Genomic DNA, 22,544 nt, shown 5'->3' on the forward strand with positions numbered 1-22,544 from the left:
AGATTACTTCTGGCCACAAAGCTGTCATCCACTGAGATTATCTTGTTGGTTTTTGGCATCAATATGTTCTTCTTAATCATATATTTAAGCAGGTTTTTTTGTCTGCTTTGTTGAATTAAGTATTTTTTTTGCAGTCAATGTGCTCTGCCATTCAGGATGCTAGATTTCAGCTCTCCATCTGTCTTGATTGCTGATTTGTATGTAGTAAAGATGTATTCTTGAACAATTCTCTTTTTTTCCTTATCTGTGGCTACAGGGAAAGAGTTAATGTAGAGCCCTGGTGTTTGTTTCAGTATGTTTCATATTTTAGATTAGTTCATTCTTCCTTTTTTAATTTCCCTTTAACACAAACTTTCATACTATGACTGAAATTTTTCATCATTTTTTTTCTCCTTTTCCACAACTTTCTTAAACATACTTCAGAACTCACTTTTTATTATCCCATATTACATCTATCCCTTTAGAGACTTGGACAAATCAACTACTACAGTATCCTGCTCTGTGTTCCTCATAAACAAATTCTTTTTCTGAGTTAGGCTTAGACTTCTGATATAGTCATTTGAAAAGAAAATCTAATTCTCCTTTGCTTTAATTATAACATCTACCAAAATGGGAACTTTTTCAAAATGCCCTTTTAAATATGTTGTCCTTTCTCTTTCAACTTTTTCAGTGTTACTCATTCTGACTTTTTTCCCCCCAATATATGGTGCAGTTGACTTAAAGTCATCGTTATAGCACCCCACTAGCTTGATCTATAATCTGTGACCATCCATTTTTCCTGATGTGCTCTACTTAACTGGAACAAGTTGCTGCCATGAAATTGATTTGATGGTTACTGTTACAGGGTTTTTCTTTACAGTAACATCTGGAAGGGTCATTTTCTTTTCATAGCTAATCCTTTGATAAGCATTTTTTAGTAAGTGAGTATGGATTTTTTTTAGTAGACTAAATCATACCATTGTTTTTAATATTCTGTTAAAGAGTATTACCAGTCACTCCCTTTCCTTATGTTTGGATCTCAGTATTTTTGTCGTTTAATCTTTAATCTGTACCAAAGTAAATTAACATAAATACTAAATTTAGGTTTATTTAAACATTTAAGAAGATGTATTTTCATTAAGAAATACAACCCCAAACTCACAAAAGCCAGCAAATTTTAATTGGTATATGTTTTGGGTGTTACCTTTTCCTAAATTTGTTGGCTCTACTAAATATATCATGGAATTCATTTTAGTTTTTGATCAGCACTAAACTTTAAATTTTAGGTCCCGTGTGAATTGATAGAACGAAAAGGTCCATTAAACATTGGTGACTCCAATTTTTTCTACGTTATTTCTTGCCTGTTTATAAGGAAATAATAGCAGAAATGGCAATGTGACCAGTATTCTCAGAAAGGATCTCTAAATTCTGAGGAAAATAGATAGTTACAGTGTCTCAAATGAGAGTGATGTTAAGGGGCTTAAAAAATCTTTGCTACTGGAGTCATTAAGCTGTTGGGACATCATAAAGGAACACAACGGAACCATGAGAGGACTTAGAGAAAAGTTTCTGTTTTTATGTATGATTATGCTTTTTTTCTCCAAATTTTGCTACCTTCTAGTTCCTGAAGAAGGCTAATAACTTAAATGGATCTAAATTAACAAAAGAGCAGTTTTTACATATTTTGATGAAACTATGGATTCAAGAGTAAGATACCCTACCCTAGTGCAAGAGGTACTTTTCGCCTGTAAAAATGCTTAGGTCCTAGCCAGTTTTGGTATTCTGTCAATATACTGAGTACATTTGAGAAGTATTTTAGAGGCCTTTTGTTTAATTCTGTGGTTTAAATGTGTAAATTGGACCAACTTTAAGAAGTTTAAACACATGGATTATCTGAATTTCTAGTTTTCTAGTTGCCTTACTATGTTTTTTACGTATATGCATTCTGTTGAAAAAATATTTAAATACTCACTTTAGCAGTGGACCCTCCATAACCTCTATAGAAATGACCTTAGAGAAAATTTCTGTGATGGAAGTAGATAATGAAAAATTTTTAAACATTTAATCCTGCTCTCTGGTATTGCTGCATAACTTGGAAAATCTGTTCTTTTTACTTATTGGTATTGTTAAATAGTTTACATGATCAAAAGTTCTTACTGTGAAGTAAAAAACTTAAGTAGAAAATAATTTAATTTGTCATGGAGTGTCATTATTTTTAGGTGACTTAAAGTGATGGTGTTGTTTTATTTCTTTCTAGGTCATTTTAGATCATCAAATTGCTTAAATTGCTTTTCTTTTTCTTTCTCTTTCTTTCTTTTTTTGAGATGGAGTTTTGCTCTTGTTGCCCAGGCTGGAATGGATGCAGTGGCGCAGTCTCGGCTCAGCTCACTGTAACCTCCACCTCCTGGGTTCAAGCGATTCTCCTGCCTCAGCCTTCCGAGTAGCTGGGATTACAAGCATGTGCCACCACGCCCGGCTAATTTTGTATTTTTAGAGACAGTGTTTCTCCACGTTGGTCAGGCTGGTCTCGTACTCCCGACCTCAGGTGATTCACCACCTTGGCCTCCCAAAGTGTTGGGATTACAGGCGTGAGCCATCGCACCTAGCCATCAGATTGCTTTTCTGTGCAATCTCAAGCTTCTCAGCTTCCTTTCACTTAAAGAAAATTATCCACTATAGCACTTTGGCTGTCTTGTCACTTGAGTTTATATTAAGTTAACTCTTTTTTCTGCCATTCTGTAAGTGCTTCCCAAATTCTTTTTTTCTGTCTATAGTTTAAGGTATCTCAAATACATCAAGGTGAATGTAGTTTTCCTACAGAAATGTCTGACTTTAAAAGGTGTGTAAATCCTTTATTAATCTGATTTTGCAGGAGTTACCTCAGTGTAGAGTCCAGGAATATAGATTTTTATAAAACTCTTTCACTTAGTCCTCACCGTAAACCAACCAGCAATCGATTGGTAGTACACATTAGTCATGGGTGAGTTTGGGAGGTACATGACTGATTTTTTGATTTTGGCCTGCCTTCTATCACTTTGAAAGAGCAGACACACTTTTCCTGTAAGTTTGAACCTTTAAAGAACATGGAGGATTGTATATAATTTCTGTTCAGCTATGTATCCTTTCTAGCTCCTATGAAATAGAAGCATGGCTAGTAGGATAACATTTATTCCTCTCCCAGAACTTAAGAATATTTTAAGTAAAATCTGAATATTTTTAGTTCAGAGAATTCTAAGTCATTAATGGGTATTTGTTTAATTAATCCTTTTTTTTTTTTTTTTTTTTTTTGGGAGGAGTCTCACTCTGTGTCCCAGGCTGGGGTACAGTGGCGCGATCTTGGCTCACTGCAGCCTCCGCCTTTCGGATTCAAGCAGTTCTCCTGCCTTAGCCTCCCAGGTAGCTGGGATTACAGGCGTACATCACCATGCCCAGCTAATTTTCTTTTGTATTTTTAGTAGAGATGGGTTTCACCATGTTAGCTAGGCTGGCCTCCAACTCTTGACCTCAGGTGATCCGCCTACCCTGGCCTCCCAAAGTGCTGGGATTATAGGTATGAGCCACCATGCCAAGCCAAGGCTTCTAAATTTTGTGAACTTACCTGTGGTTCCTCTGGCTTACAGCCATTTTTATTTTATTTTATTTTATTTTGTTTTATATTTTTGAGACAGAGTCTCTCACTTTGTAGCCCACGCTGGAGTGCACTTACGTGATCATAGCTCATTACGCTCTCCACCACCCAGGCTCAAGTGAGGCACGTACCACCACACCTGCCGGTTTTTTTGATAAGAGACCTGGTTTCACTATGATGTCCAGACTGGTCTCAAACTCCTGGGCTCAAGTGATCTGCCTGCTTTGGCCTCCCAGAGTGCTGGGATTATATGCGTGAGCCACTGCACCTGGCCCTTACAGCCATTTTAAAAATGGTCTCCAACTAGAAGTCAGTGGTCCATTACTTTCCAATTGAAACTTTAGATAACCCAAATAGCTGATGATTGTAGAGCCAACTGGAGAGATCTTGAGTTCCTTAACTATTAGCCATTATTTTAAAAAGAGACCCGGAAGTAGTTTATAGCTTTCAGCATTTTAAGAAAGGTACCATTCTATTTGGATGAGTTCCATTTTAGTTCACAGGATTCTATTTATTTATTTATTTATTTTGAGATGGAGTTTCTTGCTGTCACCCATACCGGAGTGCAATGGCATGATCTCGGCTCACTGCAACCTCCGCCTCCTAGGTTCAAGCTATTCCTCTGTCTTAGCCTCCCAAGTAGCTGGAATTACAGGCACCCACCACCAGTCCCGGCTAATTTTTTGTATTTTTAATAAAGATAGGGTTTCACCATGTTGGCCAGACTGGTCTCGAACTCCTGACCTCAGTTGGTCCTCCCACCTCGGCCTCCCAAAGTGCTGGGACTTACAGGCCTGAGCCACTGCACCCGGCCTTTCACAGGATTTTAGATAATTTTTCTAGAGCAGAGGAATGTACCTAAACTGTTGTCATGTAAATATAAACCCGTTTTTTTTTTTTTTTTTTTTTTAAAAAAGAATCCCATTTATAAAATACCAATCCGCAACTTTTTGAAAGCATGTATCTTGTAATTTGGTACCTTACTTTAATTTAGTTCAGCTCTCAGTGAGCTACCCCCCTTTAAAAACACATCGCCTGACCATGTTTTATATTCCAAATATAATTGTATTGGGTAGTGTGGGTGTTACAGAAATTACAATTTGTGGGAGTTTGTGAAACATCCATAAGAGTTGTAAAGCAGGAATTGTAAAACAAGACTGCTTTATAATCAGTTCGGTTTTTTTGTTTTGTTTTGTTTTGTTTTAAGCACATTCCATGTGCCTCGAAAGGGTCTGATAAGCAGTTTACCTTTTCACAACAACCCTATGAGACTATTGTCCCAGTGAATTTAAATAACAGGGACCAAAGATTCACATCTTTGTAATTCGGGAATGGAACCTAGGCAGTCTAGGCAGAGCCCAGTTTTCCTGACTCTTCATTCTTACATTGCCTAAAAAGTTAACTCATTTATATCTGCATTTTTTTCTAAAGAAATTATTTGAAATAAGAGTTACTTCTTCAATTTAAAATAAACCACGAAAGAGTGAATAGCGATAGAATGTCATGTTTCCCTCCCTAAATTTGTTGAGGCATTCCTTAAATTTGCTTCTTTATTTTGGGGAAATATAAAGAAAGCTTAATATTTTGATAAATGGGATTCATTTTCTAGAAAAGCCATTCCTGTTGAATCATGTTAGCATTTTATGGTAATGCTAATCATGGTGCATTTTTCATTCACTGTGTATTTAATAGGTAGTAAACCTGGAACATCCTCAAAAGCTGGATGTGATTAAAGTTTTTGGTTTGTTTTGTTTTTGGCGGAGTCTTTGTCAACCAGGCTGGAGCGTGGTGGCCCAATCTCAGCTCACTGGAATCTCCGCCTTCTGGGTTCAAGAGATTCTGCTGCCTCAGCCTTCCAAGAAGCTGGGACTACACGCCCGGCTAAAGTTTGTATTTTTTGTAGAGATGGGGTTTCGCCATGTTGGCTAGGCTGGTTTCAAACTCCTGGTCTCAAGTGATCCACCCACCTCAGCCTCCCAAAGTGTTGAGATTATAGGCATGAGCCACCGAGCTTGGCCTAAAAGATTCTATTTTAACTAATTGTTCAAATTTATAGTATATAGTTTCTAGAAAAGTAGATAGAAACATGGATGTTTTATCATTCAGAGTACTCTAAAGTAGCATACAGTGAATACTTCAGTTTGGTCCACAGTAAAAGTTAATAAGCCTTGCTAATCTCAAGGTTAGTTACTACTCTTGATCTTTATTAACTCTGTATCTTTTCCCTGTCAAATCTTTTAAGTATGTTGACAAGTTAATCCAGTTTTTCCAAGAATGTGCATAGCGTATTTGAGGGCAGGATCAAGCCTCAAGGATTCAGAGAAATGGTTTTAAATTAAATCAGTGTGATTTAGTGAATGGGCAGGTGTTTGTACAGCCTATAATACTGCATAGACATTAATGTCCTAGAGTTTGAATGGTTCAGATGAAAATATTTTAGCTTTATTTTTGTTAATTCTACTAATTTACTTTGCTGCAGGAGTGGAGTCAACATATCAATGGAGCAAGTCACAGTCGTCGATGCCAGCTTCTTCTTGAAATGTAGGAGTTTGAAATACCTTTAAAACGTCCTTATCGTGAATCAGAATCAGCCATTATTGGTTTTTGGGAGTTTATCATTTACTTGTAATATTCACAATGTTAATATCACATAGTGGTACTGTATGGGCAATACTATTTACAAGTAAAATGTTTAGATCTGGAAATTTCATATTGAATATTAGATGCAGTAATAATGATATTTTGTTATTTAATATTTCTAGGATACATACACATTGGTCATTACAGAAATTGATGATTTTTACTAGGTATAGTGAAAGATAGTATTTGATATATAGAGTGGATTCACAGTAACATTTTTAATAATACGTGCTTTTAAAAATGCAAAAGATACAGAAAAGAGGGTAGGTTATTAAAAGATTCTAATTCTTTGTTCAGGAAAATCCTTGGTGGTGTTTTTTTTGTTTGGTTTTTTTTTTTTTTTTTTTTTGCTTTTGAGATCTTTGGTTTTTGAGTTCAGGCTGCTACCATGAAATGGAATTCCTAAAGAAAACTCCCTGCTTAGGCAGCACACAGTGCCCATTGTTCACTGGAGTTGGAATTTTCACATATGCCTAACTCTGTTGGGGCTATTCTTTCTAATGTCACAACTCAACTGTGCTCTTGGTATTAATATTGGAGAAGGAAAATCTGTGCTCTGTTCTTGTTTCTATGTAACCCACATTTCTAATTCTTTGTGCAGCACTTCCTCCTTACAATTTAACCAATAGAGGAAAAACTTAAATTTCAACATTATCTACATTTGCAAGCAATATAAAACAAGTTTATTCTCGTGGATTATTTTGAAGTTCTGAGTTTTTTATTTTGAAGTATCTATAGGAAATGCTTTAAAACTATGTTTCTAACACTTAGACTCTCAGATAACTTTACTAATAAATCTCTATTTTAGAGGCCAAACAAGGTTGTTTTGTGAAAAGGACAGTTTTATTTTAAAGTTAATTTTCTGGTCTTTTTAAAGCTACCCAGAATGGAATCCTGACAATGATACAGGACACACAATGTAAGTTAAATTTTTTAAGCTACCATTTGTAAAGGAGATCAATGTAAGGAATTCAGGTTTAACTTTCAACATTTCATAAAGTATTTTCAGAATTTCTTTACTGAAAATGAGACTCGGATAAAATTCACTTCGGTTAACAATTTTTAGAATATATATTATGTAGTAATTTGTACTTTTTTATTGTTAATGTAGACTTTGATCTAGTTACTTCACAGATACCCTGAAAGATTGAAGTGGTTGTGGTCATATGTTGGGGTGCTTTAGCATTAAATCTTAATTATTTCCAATGGACCTCTTTATTATGATTTATATTTTATGTCTTCACTTTACTAGGGGTGATCCATTCATGTTGCAGCAGTCTACAAATCCAGCACCAGGAATTCTGGGACCGCCACCTCCCTCGTTTCATCTTGGGGGACCAGCAGTTGGACCAAGAGGAAATCTGGGTAATTATATAAAATTCATGTTAATTTTCCTTACAGAGCCCTTACTGAAAATGTTTATTTTTTTGAGACAAGGTTTCGCTCTTATTGCCCAGGCTGGAGCGCAGTGGCGCAATATTGGCTCACTGTAACCTCCGCCTCCTGGGTGCAAGCATTTCTCCTGCCTCAGCCTCCCGAGTAGCTGGGATTACAGGTGCTCGCCACCATGCCCAGCTAATTTTCGTATTTTTAATAGAGATGTGGTTTAACCACGTTGACCAGACTAATCTTGAACTCTTGGCCTCAGGCGATCTACCCACCTGGGCCTCCAAAGTGCTAGGATTACAGGTGTGAGCAGCTGTGCCAGGCTGCAAATTTTGCTTCTTTATTTGAGACAGTCTCACTGTCTCTCCCAGGCTGGAGTGTAATGGTGCGATCTCCGCTCACTGCAACCTCTGTCTCCCTGGTTCAAGCGATTCTCATGCTTCAGCCTCTCCTGAGTAACTGGGATTACAAACATGTGCCATCACACCCGGCTAATTTTTGTATTTTTGGTAGAGGCAAGGGTTTCGCCATGTTGCCCAGGCTGATCTCAAACTCCTGGCGTCAAATGATCCATTCTCCTCAACCTCCCAAAGTGCTGGGATTACAGGTGTGAATCACCACACCTGGTCCCTTTCTAAAAATTAAAGGCAATGATTATAGGCGAAAGAAGGCTCATTTAAATATTACTCAGAAATAACATTGCATGAAAAGTGATGGTAATCACATATTTGTAAGAGCTTTTCATTTGTGTTTGGAAGATGTGCATTTTTCAGTAAAATTGCTTTTTTAAGCAAGTATATTGATTACAAGACTAAAAACTTTCTCTTCCCATAAAGGTGCTGGAAATGGAAACCTGCAAGGACCTAGACACATGCAAAAAGGCAGAGTGGTCAGTAATGAATGAAGCTTTTGCTTTTACTGTATTTACGATTTTGGGGAATATGATTTGTCCTAAATCCTTACTAGTTGAATATGTATCATGGTCCTTATGGGATGATTGCTATAATTTGAAAACCATCAGGTTTTTATATGGCTTTGATAATAATTAAAACTTTAAATTTTATATGCCCATAGTCCAGTGAGCTCACCTTGATTCAGCATCTTGGAACCTTTGCTGTCCAGTTATGTGTACAATATTTAATTTAAAAATCATTACAGAGACTATGTTTTGACACTTTGAAGTAGTTTAACCATTTGGCTATGGTCAGAAAGAGCTTATCCAGTGATGTTTGATGTGTAGTTTTAAAATTCGCTAGAATGTTATGAGTTGTTGTTTTACTTACACTCCCCTGGTTAATTATAGATTATAAAAAGTCCTAATGTGTAATTGGTTTCATACTGCTTTAAAGAGACTTAATTGCTTGTTTTTTTTTTTCCCCTAATGGACAGGAAACTAGCAGAGTTGTTCACATCATGGATTTTCAACGAGGGAAAAACTTGAGATACCAGCTATTACAGCTGGTAGAACCATTTGGAGTCATTTCAAATCATCTGATTCTAAATAAAATTAATGAGGTATGAATTAAAATAATGGTATTATTCATTTATTCATGCCACTAATATATTTTCTATAAGAATTAAATGATTTTGTATTAGAAAAATAAAACTCAAGGTAGTCTTAAGTTTATCAAATGCGGAATGTCGTAGAGGAAAAGACCAGTAGTGATAAATGTCAATAATAATAGAATGCTCATGGATTATTAGTAACTATAAGTTATGATCCTTAGGTAGTAATTGTCATTATACTACTATAAAAGCTGTAAAAGGAAAATTCTGTGGAAAGCCATTTCAGATCTATACCAAAATGATGGTTTCAAGTCATTATTTTTAGTCCAATAGGCATAGTAAATAATAAAGTAATGCAGTAGAATGAACTAATCTGAGGTGGTCCTTATAATAAAATAGCAAATTGGCAACATTGTTTTGTGGGGTTTTTTTGTTTCCTTGTTTTGGGAGACGGAGTATTGCTCTGTCACCCAGGCTGGAGTGCAGTGGCGCAATCTCGGCTCACTGCAACCTCTGCCTCCTGGGTTCTAGTGATTCTCCTACCTCATCCTCCCAAGTAGCTGGGACTACAAGTGTGCGCCCTCACACCCAGCTGATTTTGTATTTTTAGTAGAGACAGAGTTTTACCATCTTGTTGGCCAGGATGGTCTCAATTTCTCGACCTCGTAATCTGCCTGCCTTGGCCTCCCAAAGTGATTACAGGCGTGAGCTACTGGGCCTGGCCTGTTTTTTGTTTTGGTTTTTTAGTTCTTGAAAGTGTTTTCTACTTAGTGATTAAATATATCTGGAAAGATTTGGGGCATTGTTATTTTTTAGGAAGAAATATCTGTAGTTCAGTGTGAGAAGGCTGATTGGAAAAAACAGAGAAATAACTTTTTGTACAATTTCAGGCATTTATTGAAATGGCAACCACAGAGGATGCTCAAGCTGCAGTGGATTATTACACAACCACACCAGCGTTAGTATTTGGCAAGCCAGTGAGAGTTCATTTATCCCAGAAGTATAAAAGAATAAAGGTAATGTTTATTTTTGCAAGCTGTGTATCTGTTTAACAAATCATTTTAATATTTATTAACTTTGGTTCTTTAAAATTACTGCTAAGGCTGGGTGTGGTGGCTCACGCCTATAATCCCAGCACCTTGGGAGGCCAAGGTGAGAAGGATTATGTGAGGCCCAGGAGTTCAAGGCAAGCCTGGGCAACATAGTAAGACCTCGTCTCTATAAAAATAAAATAATTGGGCCGGGCGCGGTGGCTCAAGCCTGTAATCCCAGCACTTTGGGAGGCCGAGACGGGCGGATCACGAGGTCAGGAGTTCGAGACCATCCTGGCTAACACGGTGAAACCCCGTCTCTACTAAAAAATACAAAAAACTAGCCGGGCGAGGTGGCGGGCGCCTGTAGTCCCGGCTACTCGGGAGGCTGAGGCAGGAGAATGGCGTAAAAACCCGGGAGGCAGAGCTTGCAGTGAGCTGAGATCCGGCCACTGCACTCCAGCCTGGGCGACACAGCGAGACTCCGTCTCAAAAAAAAAAAAAATTAAATAAAATAAAAAAATAAATAAAATAATTGGTAAAGACTAGGATGTTTTTAACTGTTAACTAATAATTATTGCATGTTTTTCCTTTTGTTACTGTTGTTTGTTAAAGAAACCTGAAGGAAAGCCAGATCAGAAGTTTGATCAAAAACAAGAGCTTGGACGTGTGATACATCTCAGCAATTTGCCCCATTCTGGCTATTCTGATAGTGCTGTTCTCAAGCTTGCTGAGCCTTATGGGAAAATAAAGAACTACATATTGATGAGGATGAAAAGTCAGGTAATACACATAAGGAAGTTTTAGAGAAGATAATTTATTAAAATCCTTTAAGATTTTTCAGTATGTGACCGGGCGTGGTTCCTCACGCCTGTAATCCCAGCACTTTGGGAGGCCAAGGTGGATGAATCACCTGATGTCAGGAGTTTGAGACCAACCTGGCCAGCTTAGTGAAATTCTGTTTCTACTAAAAATACAAAAATTATCTGGGCGTGGTGGCGCGTGCCTGTAATCCCAGCTGCTGGGGAGGCTGAGGCAGGAGAATTACTTAACCGTGGGAGGCGGAGGTTGTAGTGAGCTGAGATTGCGCCACCGCACTCCAGCCTGGGTGGCAGAGCAAAACTCCCAACTCAAAAAAAAAGAAAAAAGAAAAAAAAAAAGTGTATCCCTATTTTTAGTGATGAAATCTGGAGGACGAGTTGTTTCATTTCATCCTTTTTTTGTTGTTGTTGTTCTTTTATTTAAAAAATTTAGAGTTAGCCAGGTACGGTGGCTCACGCCTGTAATCCCAGCACTTGGGGAGCCAGAGGTGGCTAGATCACAAGGTCAGGAGATCGAGACCATCCTGGCTAACACAGTGAAACCTCGTCTCTTACTAAAAATACAAAAAACTTAGCCAGGCGTACGCCTGTTGTCCCAGCTGCTGGGGAGGCTGAGGCAGGGTAATGGCGTGAACCCGGGAGGTGGAGCTTGCAGTGAGCCAAGATCGCACTGCACTCCAGCCTGGGTGACAGAGCAAGACTCCATTTCAAAAAAAAAAAAAAAGAAAATTAGAGTTAGGCCAGGTGCATTGGCTCATGCCTGTAAATCCCTAGACTTTGGGAGGCTGAGGCCGGAGTTGCCCAGGAGTTTGAGACTACCCTGACAACATACTGAGGCCATATCTGTACAAAAAAAAAAATTTAACCAGGCAAAGTGGCATGCTTGTACAATTTTAGCTACTCTGGGAGTCTGAGGTTGGGTGGAACACTTAACCCGGGAGTCCAAGGTTGTAGTTAACTATGATTGTGCCACTGCACTTCAGCATAGGCAGTGGAGTGAGAGCCTATCTCAAAAAGGAAATAAGAATGAGAAGAACATCTTTTCTGTTTTTCTTTTTTTGTTTTAAACACTTCTGTAATTCAGCATTGCAAGTTTGTGTTCTTTCAGACTTTTATTTTTCTTACAATATTTTAATTCTTCTAGGCTTATTACTTTTTTGCAGAAATAGTGTATATAGACGGTTTAGTATTTGGCACTACGGTGATTCTTGGGGATTTTGTGAATCTGACAGGTTGGTTTTTTGGTTTTTGGGTTTTTTCTGAGATGGAGTCTCGCTCTGTTGCCCAGTCTGGAGTGCAGTGGCGCCATCTTGGCTCACTATAACCTCGCGCCTCCTCGGTAGCTGGGACTACAATAGGCACACTCCACCAGGCCCAGCTAATTTTTGCATTTGTAGTAGAGATGGGGTTTCACCATACTGGTCAGGCTGTTCTCGGTATTCCTGACCTCAGGTGAGCCACCCACTGTGGCCTCCCAAAGTGTTGGGATTACAGGCGTGAGCCACTGTGCCCAGCCCTATTCCGTGACTTTTTAACTCTGTGCTAAAGATTAAAATTTTTAGCCGGGTGTGGTGGCTTTCACCTGTAATCCCAGCACTTTGGGAGGCCAAAGCAGGAGGATCGCCTGAGTCCAGGAGCTCGAGACCAGTCTAGGCAAGATGGTGAAACCCCAACGCTACAAAAAATACAAAAATTAGCCAGACATGGTGGTGCATGCCTGTAGACCTAGCTACTGGGGGGCTGAGGTGGGAGGATCACATGGGCTCAGCACAACGAGGCTTCAGTGAGCCAAGATTGTGCCACTACATTCCAGCCTGGGTGACACAGTGAGACCCTGTCTCAGAAAAGAAAAAAAGTAATGAAGATTTTCTAACCAGTAGGTAGAATACATAATAAGGTTTTATACAATTTTATAAAATATAATGTGCTTTGTGGTCTCTCTTTTCTTGTGTTCTTTTCTTTTCAAGGCTTTTATTGAGATGGAGACAAGAGAAGATGCAATGGCAATGGTTGACCATTGTTTGAAAAAAGCCCTTTGGTTTCAGGGGAGATGTGTGAAGGTTGACCTGTCTGAGAAATATAAAAAACTGGTACTGAGGGTATGTAGTGTTTGATTTGTCATCATTTAACAGCCTGTTTTTACATATTTAAAGCCACAACATTCTTCTAAACATTTTTGTATGCTAAAAAATACAGGATTCTTGAAATGTAAGTTTATTGAAAGAGGTAAATCTATTGAAAGAAACTAGTTAATGAAAAAGAGCAACTTTTTTTTCTGGTCTTTAATGGCAGAACTAGTCTTCCCTAGAGGACACCTTCATTGCTCTTATCTGTTTAAGTTTTTAATAGCTTTCTGCTACCAGAATGCTTTATTTTCCACTTCTCTGTTGGTATGGTCATAATGATGAATGTCTGACTGTAGGCAGCTTAGGTTCTTGGATAAGGTTATGGGGATTGAATAAGCTGAGTTGATTATAGGGATCATCTCCAATTATTAATTCACTGGATAATTGTGTATTCTGCAAATGTATTATTTAACTTCTGTAAAACTTGTCTTTTAGATTCCAAACAGAGGCATTGATTTACTGAAAAAAGATAAATCCCGGTAATTTCATTTTGTTTTTCATATATGTGAGTATATTCAACTTAACTTTTTCAGATGACAAATTAATTGTGGTGTGTCCTTTTGATTTCAGAAAAAGATCTTACTCTCCAGACGGCAAAGAATCTCCAAGTGATAAGAAGTCCAAAACTGATGGTTCCCAGAAGACTGAAAGTTCAACCGAAGGTAAAGAACAAGAAGAGAAGTCCGGTGAAGATGGTGAGAAAGACACAAAGGATGACCAGACAGAGCAGGAACCTAATATGCTGCTTGAATCTGAAGATGAGCTACTTGTAGATGAAGAAGAAGCAGCAGCCCTGCTAGAAAGTGGCAGTTCAGTGGGAGATGAGACCGATCTTGCTAATTTAGGTGATGTGGCTTCTGATGGGAAAAAGGAACCTTCAGATAAAGCTGTGAAAAAAGATGCAAGTGCTTCAGCAGCAGCAAAGAAAAAGCTTAAAAAGGTAAAGAAATAATATTGGTTTGTTTTAGTAGAACATTAGATCAGATCATCGTTTCAAGTTATTTACCTAAGCAGTGTCAGATAAAGAGAATTACATGATTTAAATCAAAAATAGATATGAACCAGAATATAAATATTTAAATCTAAACTCTGCAATAAATAATTAAATAAGACATTTTATTATAGTTGGCAAAAAACATCAGCTCAAAGAGGAAACTTTTTAGTAAAAATGAGGGAGAAGGACTCAAAATACATGCTTCTGTATTGTAGTGGTAGCATATAGGTAGGCAGCCTTATAGTGTAGCTTTTAAAAAAAATAGTTGTGGTAGCATATAGGTAGGCAGCATTATAGTGTAGCTTTGAAAAAAAAAATACAGGACATGAGTTTGCAGTAAGTTAATTGACCCAAGATAGTTAAAACTTTTGCCACTCATTCAAAAATTATTGAATAATTTTTCCTATTTGAGATATGTTGGCCTGGTCAGATACTCTAGTATCTTTTAAAACAATATTATTTGAATATGTAAGTCATTTAGAAGACACATATAAAGTGAATATAAATATAGAAATACACACGGTGTAAAGAAGAGTAAAACAAAAGACCCACATTGTGCTGCCTGCCTTGCTTAAGGAGTAGGGCATTAAAATGCCTTTGAAGCAAACTTTTTATGTTAAATGACTCATAAAATTTCGGAGTCAGCCCAGGCTCATTGGGTCATGCCTGTAATCCCAGCACCTTGGGAGGCCCGGCAGATCACTGGAGGCCATGAGTTCAGAACCAACATGGTGAAACCCCAGCTCTATTAAAAATACAAAAATTAGCCGGGTGTGGTGGCACATACCTGTAGCAGCTACTCAGAAAGGCTGAGGCAGGAGAATTGCTTGAATCTGGGAGGCTAGCGAAGATCACACCACTGTACTCCAGCCTGGGTGACAAGAGCGAGACTCTGTCTCAAGAAGAACAAGTAGAGTGAAATGAAATTTTTGCCATCGTGTTCCATATTCCGTTGGTTCTTTTTCTGTAACATTCAGCTCAAAACCAGTATTTACCTCTGGGTTTTTATTTGATGGCTTGGTCAAATAACTTCCTTTATTTTTCTAACTAGAGCTTATCATTATGTTTACATTTATAAATGCTAATAATTACGTTTAATGGCATTTAATGCCATACATTTTTCTAAGTTCTTTTTATATATATATATATATATACACACATTTATTAATTTAATCCTCACAATAACCATATGTAGCTCGTACTGTTGTTATCTCCATTCCATAAACGAGGAAAATCGAAGTATGGAGAAGTTAAATAATCCTGTAAGACACAGAGCCAAAATTTAGGCAGTTATTCTTCAGAGCATGATTTTTTTTTTTTTTTTTTTTTTTTTTTTTTTTTTTTTGAGACGAAGTCTCACTCTGTCACCCAGGCTGGAGTGCAGTGGCATGATCTCGGCTCACTGCAGCCTCCACCTCCCAGGTTCAAGTTCTCCTGCCTCAGCCTCCCAAGTAGCTGGGATTACAGGCACCCAGCACCACACCAGGCTAATTTTTGTATTTTCAGTAGAGATGGGGTTTTGCCATGTTGGCCTGGCTGGTCTTGAACTCCTGATCTCAGGGTGATCCGCTCACCTCAGCCTCCCAGAGTGCTGGAATTACAGGCGTGAGCCACTGTGCCTGGCCCAGAGCTTGGTTTTTTAGCCATTACACTATTTGAAACTGAGCGTTTGCTCTAAAGAGTAGGTATTTGTAATATACTGTCTTACAAAGGACGTTGCTCAACTTTTACCAAATCAAGTTTTTTACACATTCACTAGCAGCATTGTAGTCTCAGAAAAGATAAAATATGAATATTCTTACCTAATTTAACTTCTGCTCTTTGTGTGAGGCAGACCTTCCATTTTTTAGTTTTAAAATAAACTAAATTATTTTTCAAATTATCAGTAATTTTTTGGGAGAAAGGAAGAAGTTATTATTTTGAGCTAATGAATAAAGACAAAGACGCTGCCGGACGTGGTGGCTCACGCCTGTAATCCTAGCACTTTGGGAGGCCGAGGCGGGCAGATCACAAGATCAGGAGATTGAGACCATCCTGGCTAACATGGTGAAACACCGTCTCTACTAAAAATACAAAAAAATTAGCCGGGCATGGTGGCAGGGGCCTGTAGTCTAGCTACTTGAGAGGCTGAAGCAGGAGAATGGCATGAACCCAGGAGGAGGAGCTTGCAGTGAGCAGAGATCATGCCACTGCACTCCAGCCTGGGCAACAGAGCGAGACTCCGTCTGGGAAAAAAAAAAAAAAAAAAGGCAAAGACGCTATCCATTTCCCTTCAAGTAAAGCAGATGGAAGGGATGCTGCAGGATAATTGTTGCAGAGTAAATTTGTCTTTCTTAACAGCGTCGTTTCCCAGGGAGTATGGAAGGTTTTGTCACTCTAGATGAGGTTGGTGATGAGGAAGATTCGGAACTTCAGAAACTTCGTAAATCGGGCATGGCATTTAAATCTGGTGACAAAAATGATGATGGTTTGGTTGAAATTAAGGTGGACAAGATCGAGGAACTTGATCAAGAAAACGAAGCAGCGTTGGAAAATGGAATTAAAAATGAGGAAAACACAGAACCAGGTGCTGAATCTGCTGAGAACGCTGATGATCCCAACAAAGATACAAGTGAAAACGCAGATGGTCAAAGTGATGAGAACAAGGAGGACTATACAATCCCAGATGAGTATAGAATTGGACCATATCAGCCCAATGTTCCTGTTGGTGAGATTTAAGTCTTTGTTCTTCACCTTCCTCACTGTCCTCAAAACAAACTCTTAGGTTTTAAAATAAGTTTTTAAAGTTGGTCTTATATAAACTGTGATAGCATTTTAAATTTCCTTTGTTTCTATAGGGAACAATTTATAAATCTTAATTGACATATTTTCCTCTTATACATGTCTCTGATTTTGTATTATTTTCTGTTGTCATCCCACAATGTGTTCCCTTTTCTCCTCATAAAATTTCCTGCAAGTTGCACATGCTTTTGTTTTGCCTTTCTGTGTTGTTTTTCTGTATTATATTTCTTTTTAAGAATACAGTTAGGTGGGACCTCAAACATCAATTAGGTAAAAGCAAAATATGGTTCTGTTTTTGTTTTTGTTTTCTAAGGCTGTATTGAACTTCTCAGAAACATGTTTCATTTAAATTATGTTGACAGGTAAAATTGTGAATACTAAATAAAATCTTCAGTTTGATTTGTAAGAATGTATGTTTGTGTTTCTAGGTATAGACTATGTGATACCTAAAACAGGGTTTTACTGTAAGCTGTGTTCCCTCTTTTATACAAATGAAGAAGTTGCAAAGAATACTCATTGCAGCAGCCTTCCTCATTATCAGAAATTAAAGGTAAGGCTGAATGTAAAACGAGAGTTCTTTTGTGAAAACTTAAGTTATGGAAGTAAGTGGGATATATAAGTAAAATGTGTATAGTTTTTAGCCTCAATGCAGTGCTTTATCCTGAAGATAACTTTTTATTTGCTTTTTTCTTTTTTAAGACAGAGTTTCACTCTTGTCGCCAAGATTGGAGTACAATGGTGTGATCTTGGCTCACTGTAACCTCTACCTCCAGGGTTCAAGCAATTCTCCTGCCTCAGCCTCCCAATAGTTGAGATTACAGGCATACACCACCACACCCAGCTAATTTTTGTATTTTTAGTAGAAATAGGGTTTCACCATGTTGGCCAGGCTGTCTGGTCTTGAACTCCTGACCTCTGGTGATCTGCCCACTTCAGCCTCCCAAAGTGCTGGAATTACAGGCATGAGCCACTGCACCCGGCCCTTTCTTTCTTTCTTGATGGATGGATTATGGAAACATCTGTTGAGCCTCTTGTCATAGTTTACCCTTGTTACATAACAATTTAGTGTTTTCTAACCATGTTATAAATTCTGTGATAGAATTAAACTTACTCAGGTATTCTCAAATTGTTGTTGGGCTGTATCTCTAATTTGGAAGATGCTGGGAGTCTGAATACTAAAAGTCGCATGACCATTAATATTAAATAATTTTTTAATATTGAAATTATTGATAATGACACTTGTTATTTTTATGACCAAAAGAATATAAAGATCAAAGGCGTAAATATATAAACCACAACATCACTAAAGAATAATTCCTGTTGAGATATATTGAAGTTTGTTTTTGTAATTATCAGCCTCTTTGGACTACCTGTTGAAATAATGACTGAAACTTAAAAGTAGTTGCTAAACAACTCAATTATAGATACCTTGGTTTTTCACACTGCTTTATAATAAGTTAACTATAGTTATACAATCTTTAGATATGTTCTGTGTTGACTAAATGGATGAATGTAATCTTTAACTTTGGAAATAATTTAGGTTCCTGGCTGTGTATCATCGTCTGTTTTGTTGTTGTTGTTGTTGTTTTTTAATGTAACTGCTCTTTGCCACCTATATGTCTCTTACCATGCTGTATATGAAGAAAGAATCGTGGTTATTTGCAATGGTAGCAGCAATGTAGTACAATTATTTTATTTTTATATTTTTGAGACCGTTTTGCTCTTGTTGCCCAGGGCTGGAGTGCAGTGGTGTGATTTTGGCTCACCCCAACACCCCCTCCTGAGTTCAAGCCATTCTCTTGCCTCAGCCTCCTGAGCAGCTGGCATTACAGGCATGCACCACCACGCCTGGCTAGTTTTGTATTTTTAGTAGAGATGGGGTTTCTCCATGTTAGTCAGGCTGGTCTGGAACTCCCGGCTTCAGGTGATCCGCCTGCCTCGGCCTCCCAAAGTGCTGGGATTACAGGCCTGAGCCACAGTGCCTGCCCTGGTACAAATATTTTTATCTGCTTTGATTTTAAGCTGTTTGGGGTCAAAAACTGTATGTATTGTTGAGAAGAATATGGAAATAATATAAAAGGTTGGTTGGTGCTTCTTGTGGCTCCTTTTATTATTTCCTTATATTTTATTTATTTTTTTGAGACGGAGTTGCTCTTGTTGCCCAAGCTGGAGTACAACGGCGCAATCTCAGCTCACTGCAACCTCTGCCTCCCGGATTCGAGCAATTCTCCTGCCTCAGGCTCCCGAGTAGCTGGGATTACAGGCACATGCCGCCATACCCAGCTAATTTTATGTATTTTTAGGAGAAACGGGGTTTCACCATGTTAGCCAGGCTGGTCTCGAATTCCTGACCTCAAGTGATCCGCCTGCCTCAGCCTCCCAAAGTGCTGAGATTACGGGCGTGATGGCCTATTATTTCCTTGTATTTTAAAGAAACTTTGTCACCTTCATCAAGAAACTATTAAGCAATACAGTAACTTGCTAATGGTATATTCATAATTTCCTAACTGGATGTTTGTGGGGTGTTTTGTTTTTTTTTCTTTAAAGGATATAACGGCTTTTAATTTGTACTATTTTTCATTAACTATATTAAGTTGATAAATTCCAATGAGATGGAAAGATACTTTGGACATTTTAGATTAGATTTTTGAATATGTCTTTTGTACTTCCATTAGTGTCTTAATGGAGCTCCTGTGTCTAGAGACTCTAGAAGTCCCAGGTTTAATGGCAGGGGTCAGCAAGCTACACTTGTTGCTCAGTCATCTGCTTTTGTAAGGTTTTACTAGAACCCACATCCATAATCATTTAAGTGTCATCTATAGTTGTTTTAGTTTATAATGGAGTGCAGGATTGAGTAGTTAAGACTGAATGGCTCAATGAGTCTAAAATATTTACTGCTGGCCTGGCAAGAAAATGTTTGTTCAGGTGATTTAATGAATAGTGCCTTGAGGCCAGATGTGGTAGCTCATGCATGTAATCTCAGCACTTTGGGAGGTGGAGACGGGCAGATCACCTGAGATCAGGAGTTTGAGACCAGCCTGACCAACACAGTGAAAACCTTGTCTCTACCAAAAGTTCAAAAAAATTAGCTGGGCATGATGGCCGGTGCCTGGAATCCCAGTTACTTGGGAGGTTGAGGCAGGAGATCAGTTGAACCTGGGAGGTGGAGGTTGCAGTGAGCCGAGATCACGCCACTGCACTCCAGCCTGGGCAACAGAGCAAAACTCTGTCTCAAAAAAAATAAATAAATAAAATAAAAATGCATGTCATTTAGACCCATAGTTCTTGGGGTAGTGTCAGTTCAGTGTGACTGTGGTCTTTGTTTTCTTATCTCTAAAATGTAGGCTTAATTATAACATTCGAATTCCCTTTTTTTTTTTTTTTTTTAACCTTTTAGCATTTTTCCCCATGCCTTATTGTAATGTCCTGAAACAGTTTTTGTGTGCTAGTAAGGATTAACTAATTGTTGAAAATATTGACAAAATTATAGTTTAAGTCCCTAAACTTGGATATAAGATACTTGGTTTTGGAATTAATCCATTTTGCTGTGTTTCTCTAAGGTGACTTAATGGCTTTAATTCTCTCTCTCTTTTTAGAAATTTCTGAATAAATTGGCAGAAGAACGCAGACAGAAGAAGGAAACTTAAGATGTGCAAGAAGATTTAATGATTTCAAAGAAAATAATGGTTCTTCGTTTTTAATGTTAACCTTTTTTAAATACAATACTGATAGTTAGAAGAAAACTATTGTACTCTTTTGTTTTAGTGGAGAAATAATAGATGTCTGTTCATGTGTTAAGTGTTATAGCAAAAAAAAAAATACACATGGTTAAGTTAATGAATAGTTTTTGTTTTATCAAAATGGCAACGGACAGAAATACTTTGTAGAGATTGACTTCCTAAGCTACTTAAGACAACTTGCACCACTAAGAAAGAAATGTAGAACCATTTGGAAAAATGAAATTTAGTAGTTCCAAGTTTCAAAGAAATGTCAACATTTTATTCCATTCAATAAAGAACAAAACCAATAGTATTTTTATTACTTTCATCTGAAACATTCCATGTTTTAATCTGAGCCTTGCAGACTTTGATTTGGAGTTTGAACCTGTTTTGGTTGCATTTCATTTTTGGAGAACTTCATTAACGTGAGATTGGCGATTCAAATGCAGGTGCAGTTTTCTGTTAATGTCATGCTGTTGTTTAGGTAATAAGAAATATTAAGTAATTGGCTTTAGATTTTGTAATTTTTTCCCTGAGTTCCTGCTAGATTTCGTATTCTAGTAGTCAATGTATTTTCAGTGAAATGTAAAAATATTCCCGTTCTCTTTGACCAGTATTAATTTTTGAGATCTTACTGCTTGTCACTTGAATCCCGTAATTGTCATACATCTCTGGTATAAGCAACATTTGATTTTTGAAGTGTGTAGACCATCTCTTCATATTTTCAAGATGTAATTTTACATTTCTGCATTTTTAAAACAGTTTGGCCATAATCCTAGATGCACGCTTCTAATTCATGTACCTGCACATGTGACCTTTGTGAACAGAAATTTGCATGTATAATTTGTGTTTACTTGTAACTTTCTGGTTATATACTGCTTATATCTGTGGATTCAAGTTACTGAAGTGAATACCAATAAAAAGAAAACCCTAGGCTATGTTCATTGGTTATACATGTTTGGAATGTTAACCAACATATTTGTCAGTTGTGGTTTTTATTCGCTCTTAAACTTTGTGCATGCTTTAACAATTTATTACTTTTAAATCTAGAGTGAATGTTCTAAAGACTACCGCTAAAGGTCTGAGTTTTAAAAATTTTGCTGCTGGTGGATTTCTTGTTCCTGTTACATAACTAAAAGTGAGGCCATTTGTGGTTTTTAAAAACCTTATGAATTAAAAATACTGCAGGTGAACAAACAGCAAAAGCTTGTGTTTAGACATACTGTTGACTTAACAGTACAATTGGAAATAATATGGATGAGCAAGAATTAGTTCTGCCAACTTTTCAAAATAATTATGTAGGGCTTCTTGGTATATTGGATCATCTGTTGTAAACAGGTTTTTTTTTTTTTTTCCCCCTGAAACAGGGTCTCGCGCTGTCACCCAGACTGCATGCAGTGGCACAGTCATAGTTCTCTGCAACCTCAGCCTCCGGGCTCAAATGACCCTCCTACCTCAGCCTCCCGAGTAGCCGGGACTACAGGCTCATGCCATTATGCCTGGCTAATTTTTGTTTTTTTGTATAGATAGGACTTTGCCATGTTGCCCTGGCTGGTCTTGAATTCCTGGGCCCAAGTGATCTCACTTCAGTGCTGGGACTGTAGACATGAGCCACTGTCCCTGGCCAAGAAACAAAGTTTTAATAGGATAGGCATTGTCTTTCAAATGTTCAGACCCAAATGCATTAAAGGATATTTCAAATAGTTGGATAAATTTTATGGTCTCTCCCGTTGAAAAGCAGGTGATGATTTTAATGTGACATGCACAAAAAATCCTTGCCAGTTTACTTCTGCAATTTTAGCCTTTACTAATTACCCACTTCTGTTTAATTCCCATTTTTAACTAACAGCAAGTACAGAAAGCACTATGTGCACAATGGAGTTCTTCAGTGTTTCCTGTTGGTGATGGCTTTTTCATAGCTTTTACTTTGTTG

At 37.7% G+C, this 22,544-nt stretch overlaps 1 protein-coding gene across 44 annotated transcripts in view; it reads left to right on the forward strand.

Moving 5' to 3' along the window:
- Positions 1 to 21,585, forward strand: part of MATR3 (matrin 3) — a 37,094-nt gene extending 15,509 nt beyond the window's left edge. For 22 of the 44 annotated variants that reach the window (XM_073994380.1, XM_073994386.1, XM_065546826.2 and 19 more), the window contains 13 exons: positions 6,087 to 6,148; positions 7,125 to 7,166; positions 7,500 to 7,612; positions 8,470 to 8,522; positions 9,023 to 9,148; positions 10,030 to 10,155; positions 10,786 to 10,953; positions 12,959 to 13,090; positions 13,553 to 13,596; positions 13,688 to 14,057; positions 16,596 to 16,818; positions 17,321 to 17,442; positions 20,489 to 21,585. In XM_073994380.1, the coding sequence (XP_073850481.1) occupies positions 6,087 to 6,148; positions 7,125 to 7,166; positions 7,500 to 7,612; positions 8,470 to 8,522; positions 9,023 to 9,148; positions 10,030 to 10,155; positions 10,786 to 10,953; positions 12,959 to 13,090; positions 13,553 to 13,596; positions 13,688 to 14,057; positions 16,596 to 16,818; positions 17,321 to 17,442; positions 20,489 to 20,539 (1,632 nt within the window). In that variant the 3' untranslated portion in view covers positions 20,540 to 21,585. Of the gene's footprint in view, positions 1 to 6,086; positions 6,149 to 7,124; positions 7,167 to 7,499; positions 7,613 to 8,469; positions 8,523 to 9,022; positions 9,149 to 10,029; positions 10,156 to 10,785; positions 10,954 to 12,958; positions 13,091 to 13,552; positions 13,597 to 13,687; positions 14,058 to 16,451; positions 16,819 to 17,320; positions 17,443 to 20,488 lie in introns of all 44 variants that reach the window. The other 22 variants (XM_065546833.2, XM_065546818.2, XM_015451952.4 and 19 more) reach the window with 1 other exon arrangement.
- The last annotated feature ends 959 nt before the right edge of the window (positions 21,586 to 22,544 follow it).

This window comes from Macaca fascicularis, chromosome 6 (assembly GCF_037993035.2).
Source record: "Macaca fascicularis isolate 582-1 chromosome 6, T2T-MFA8v1.1".
NCBI lineage: Eukaryota > Metazoa > Chordata > Mammalia > Primates > Cercopithecidae > Macaca > Macaca fascicularis.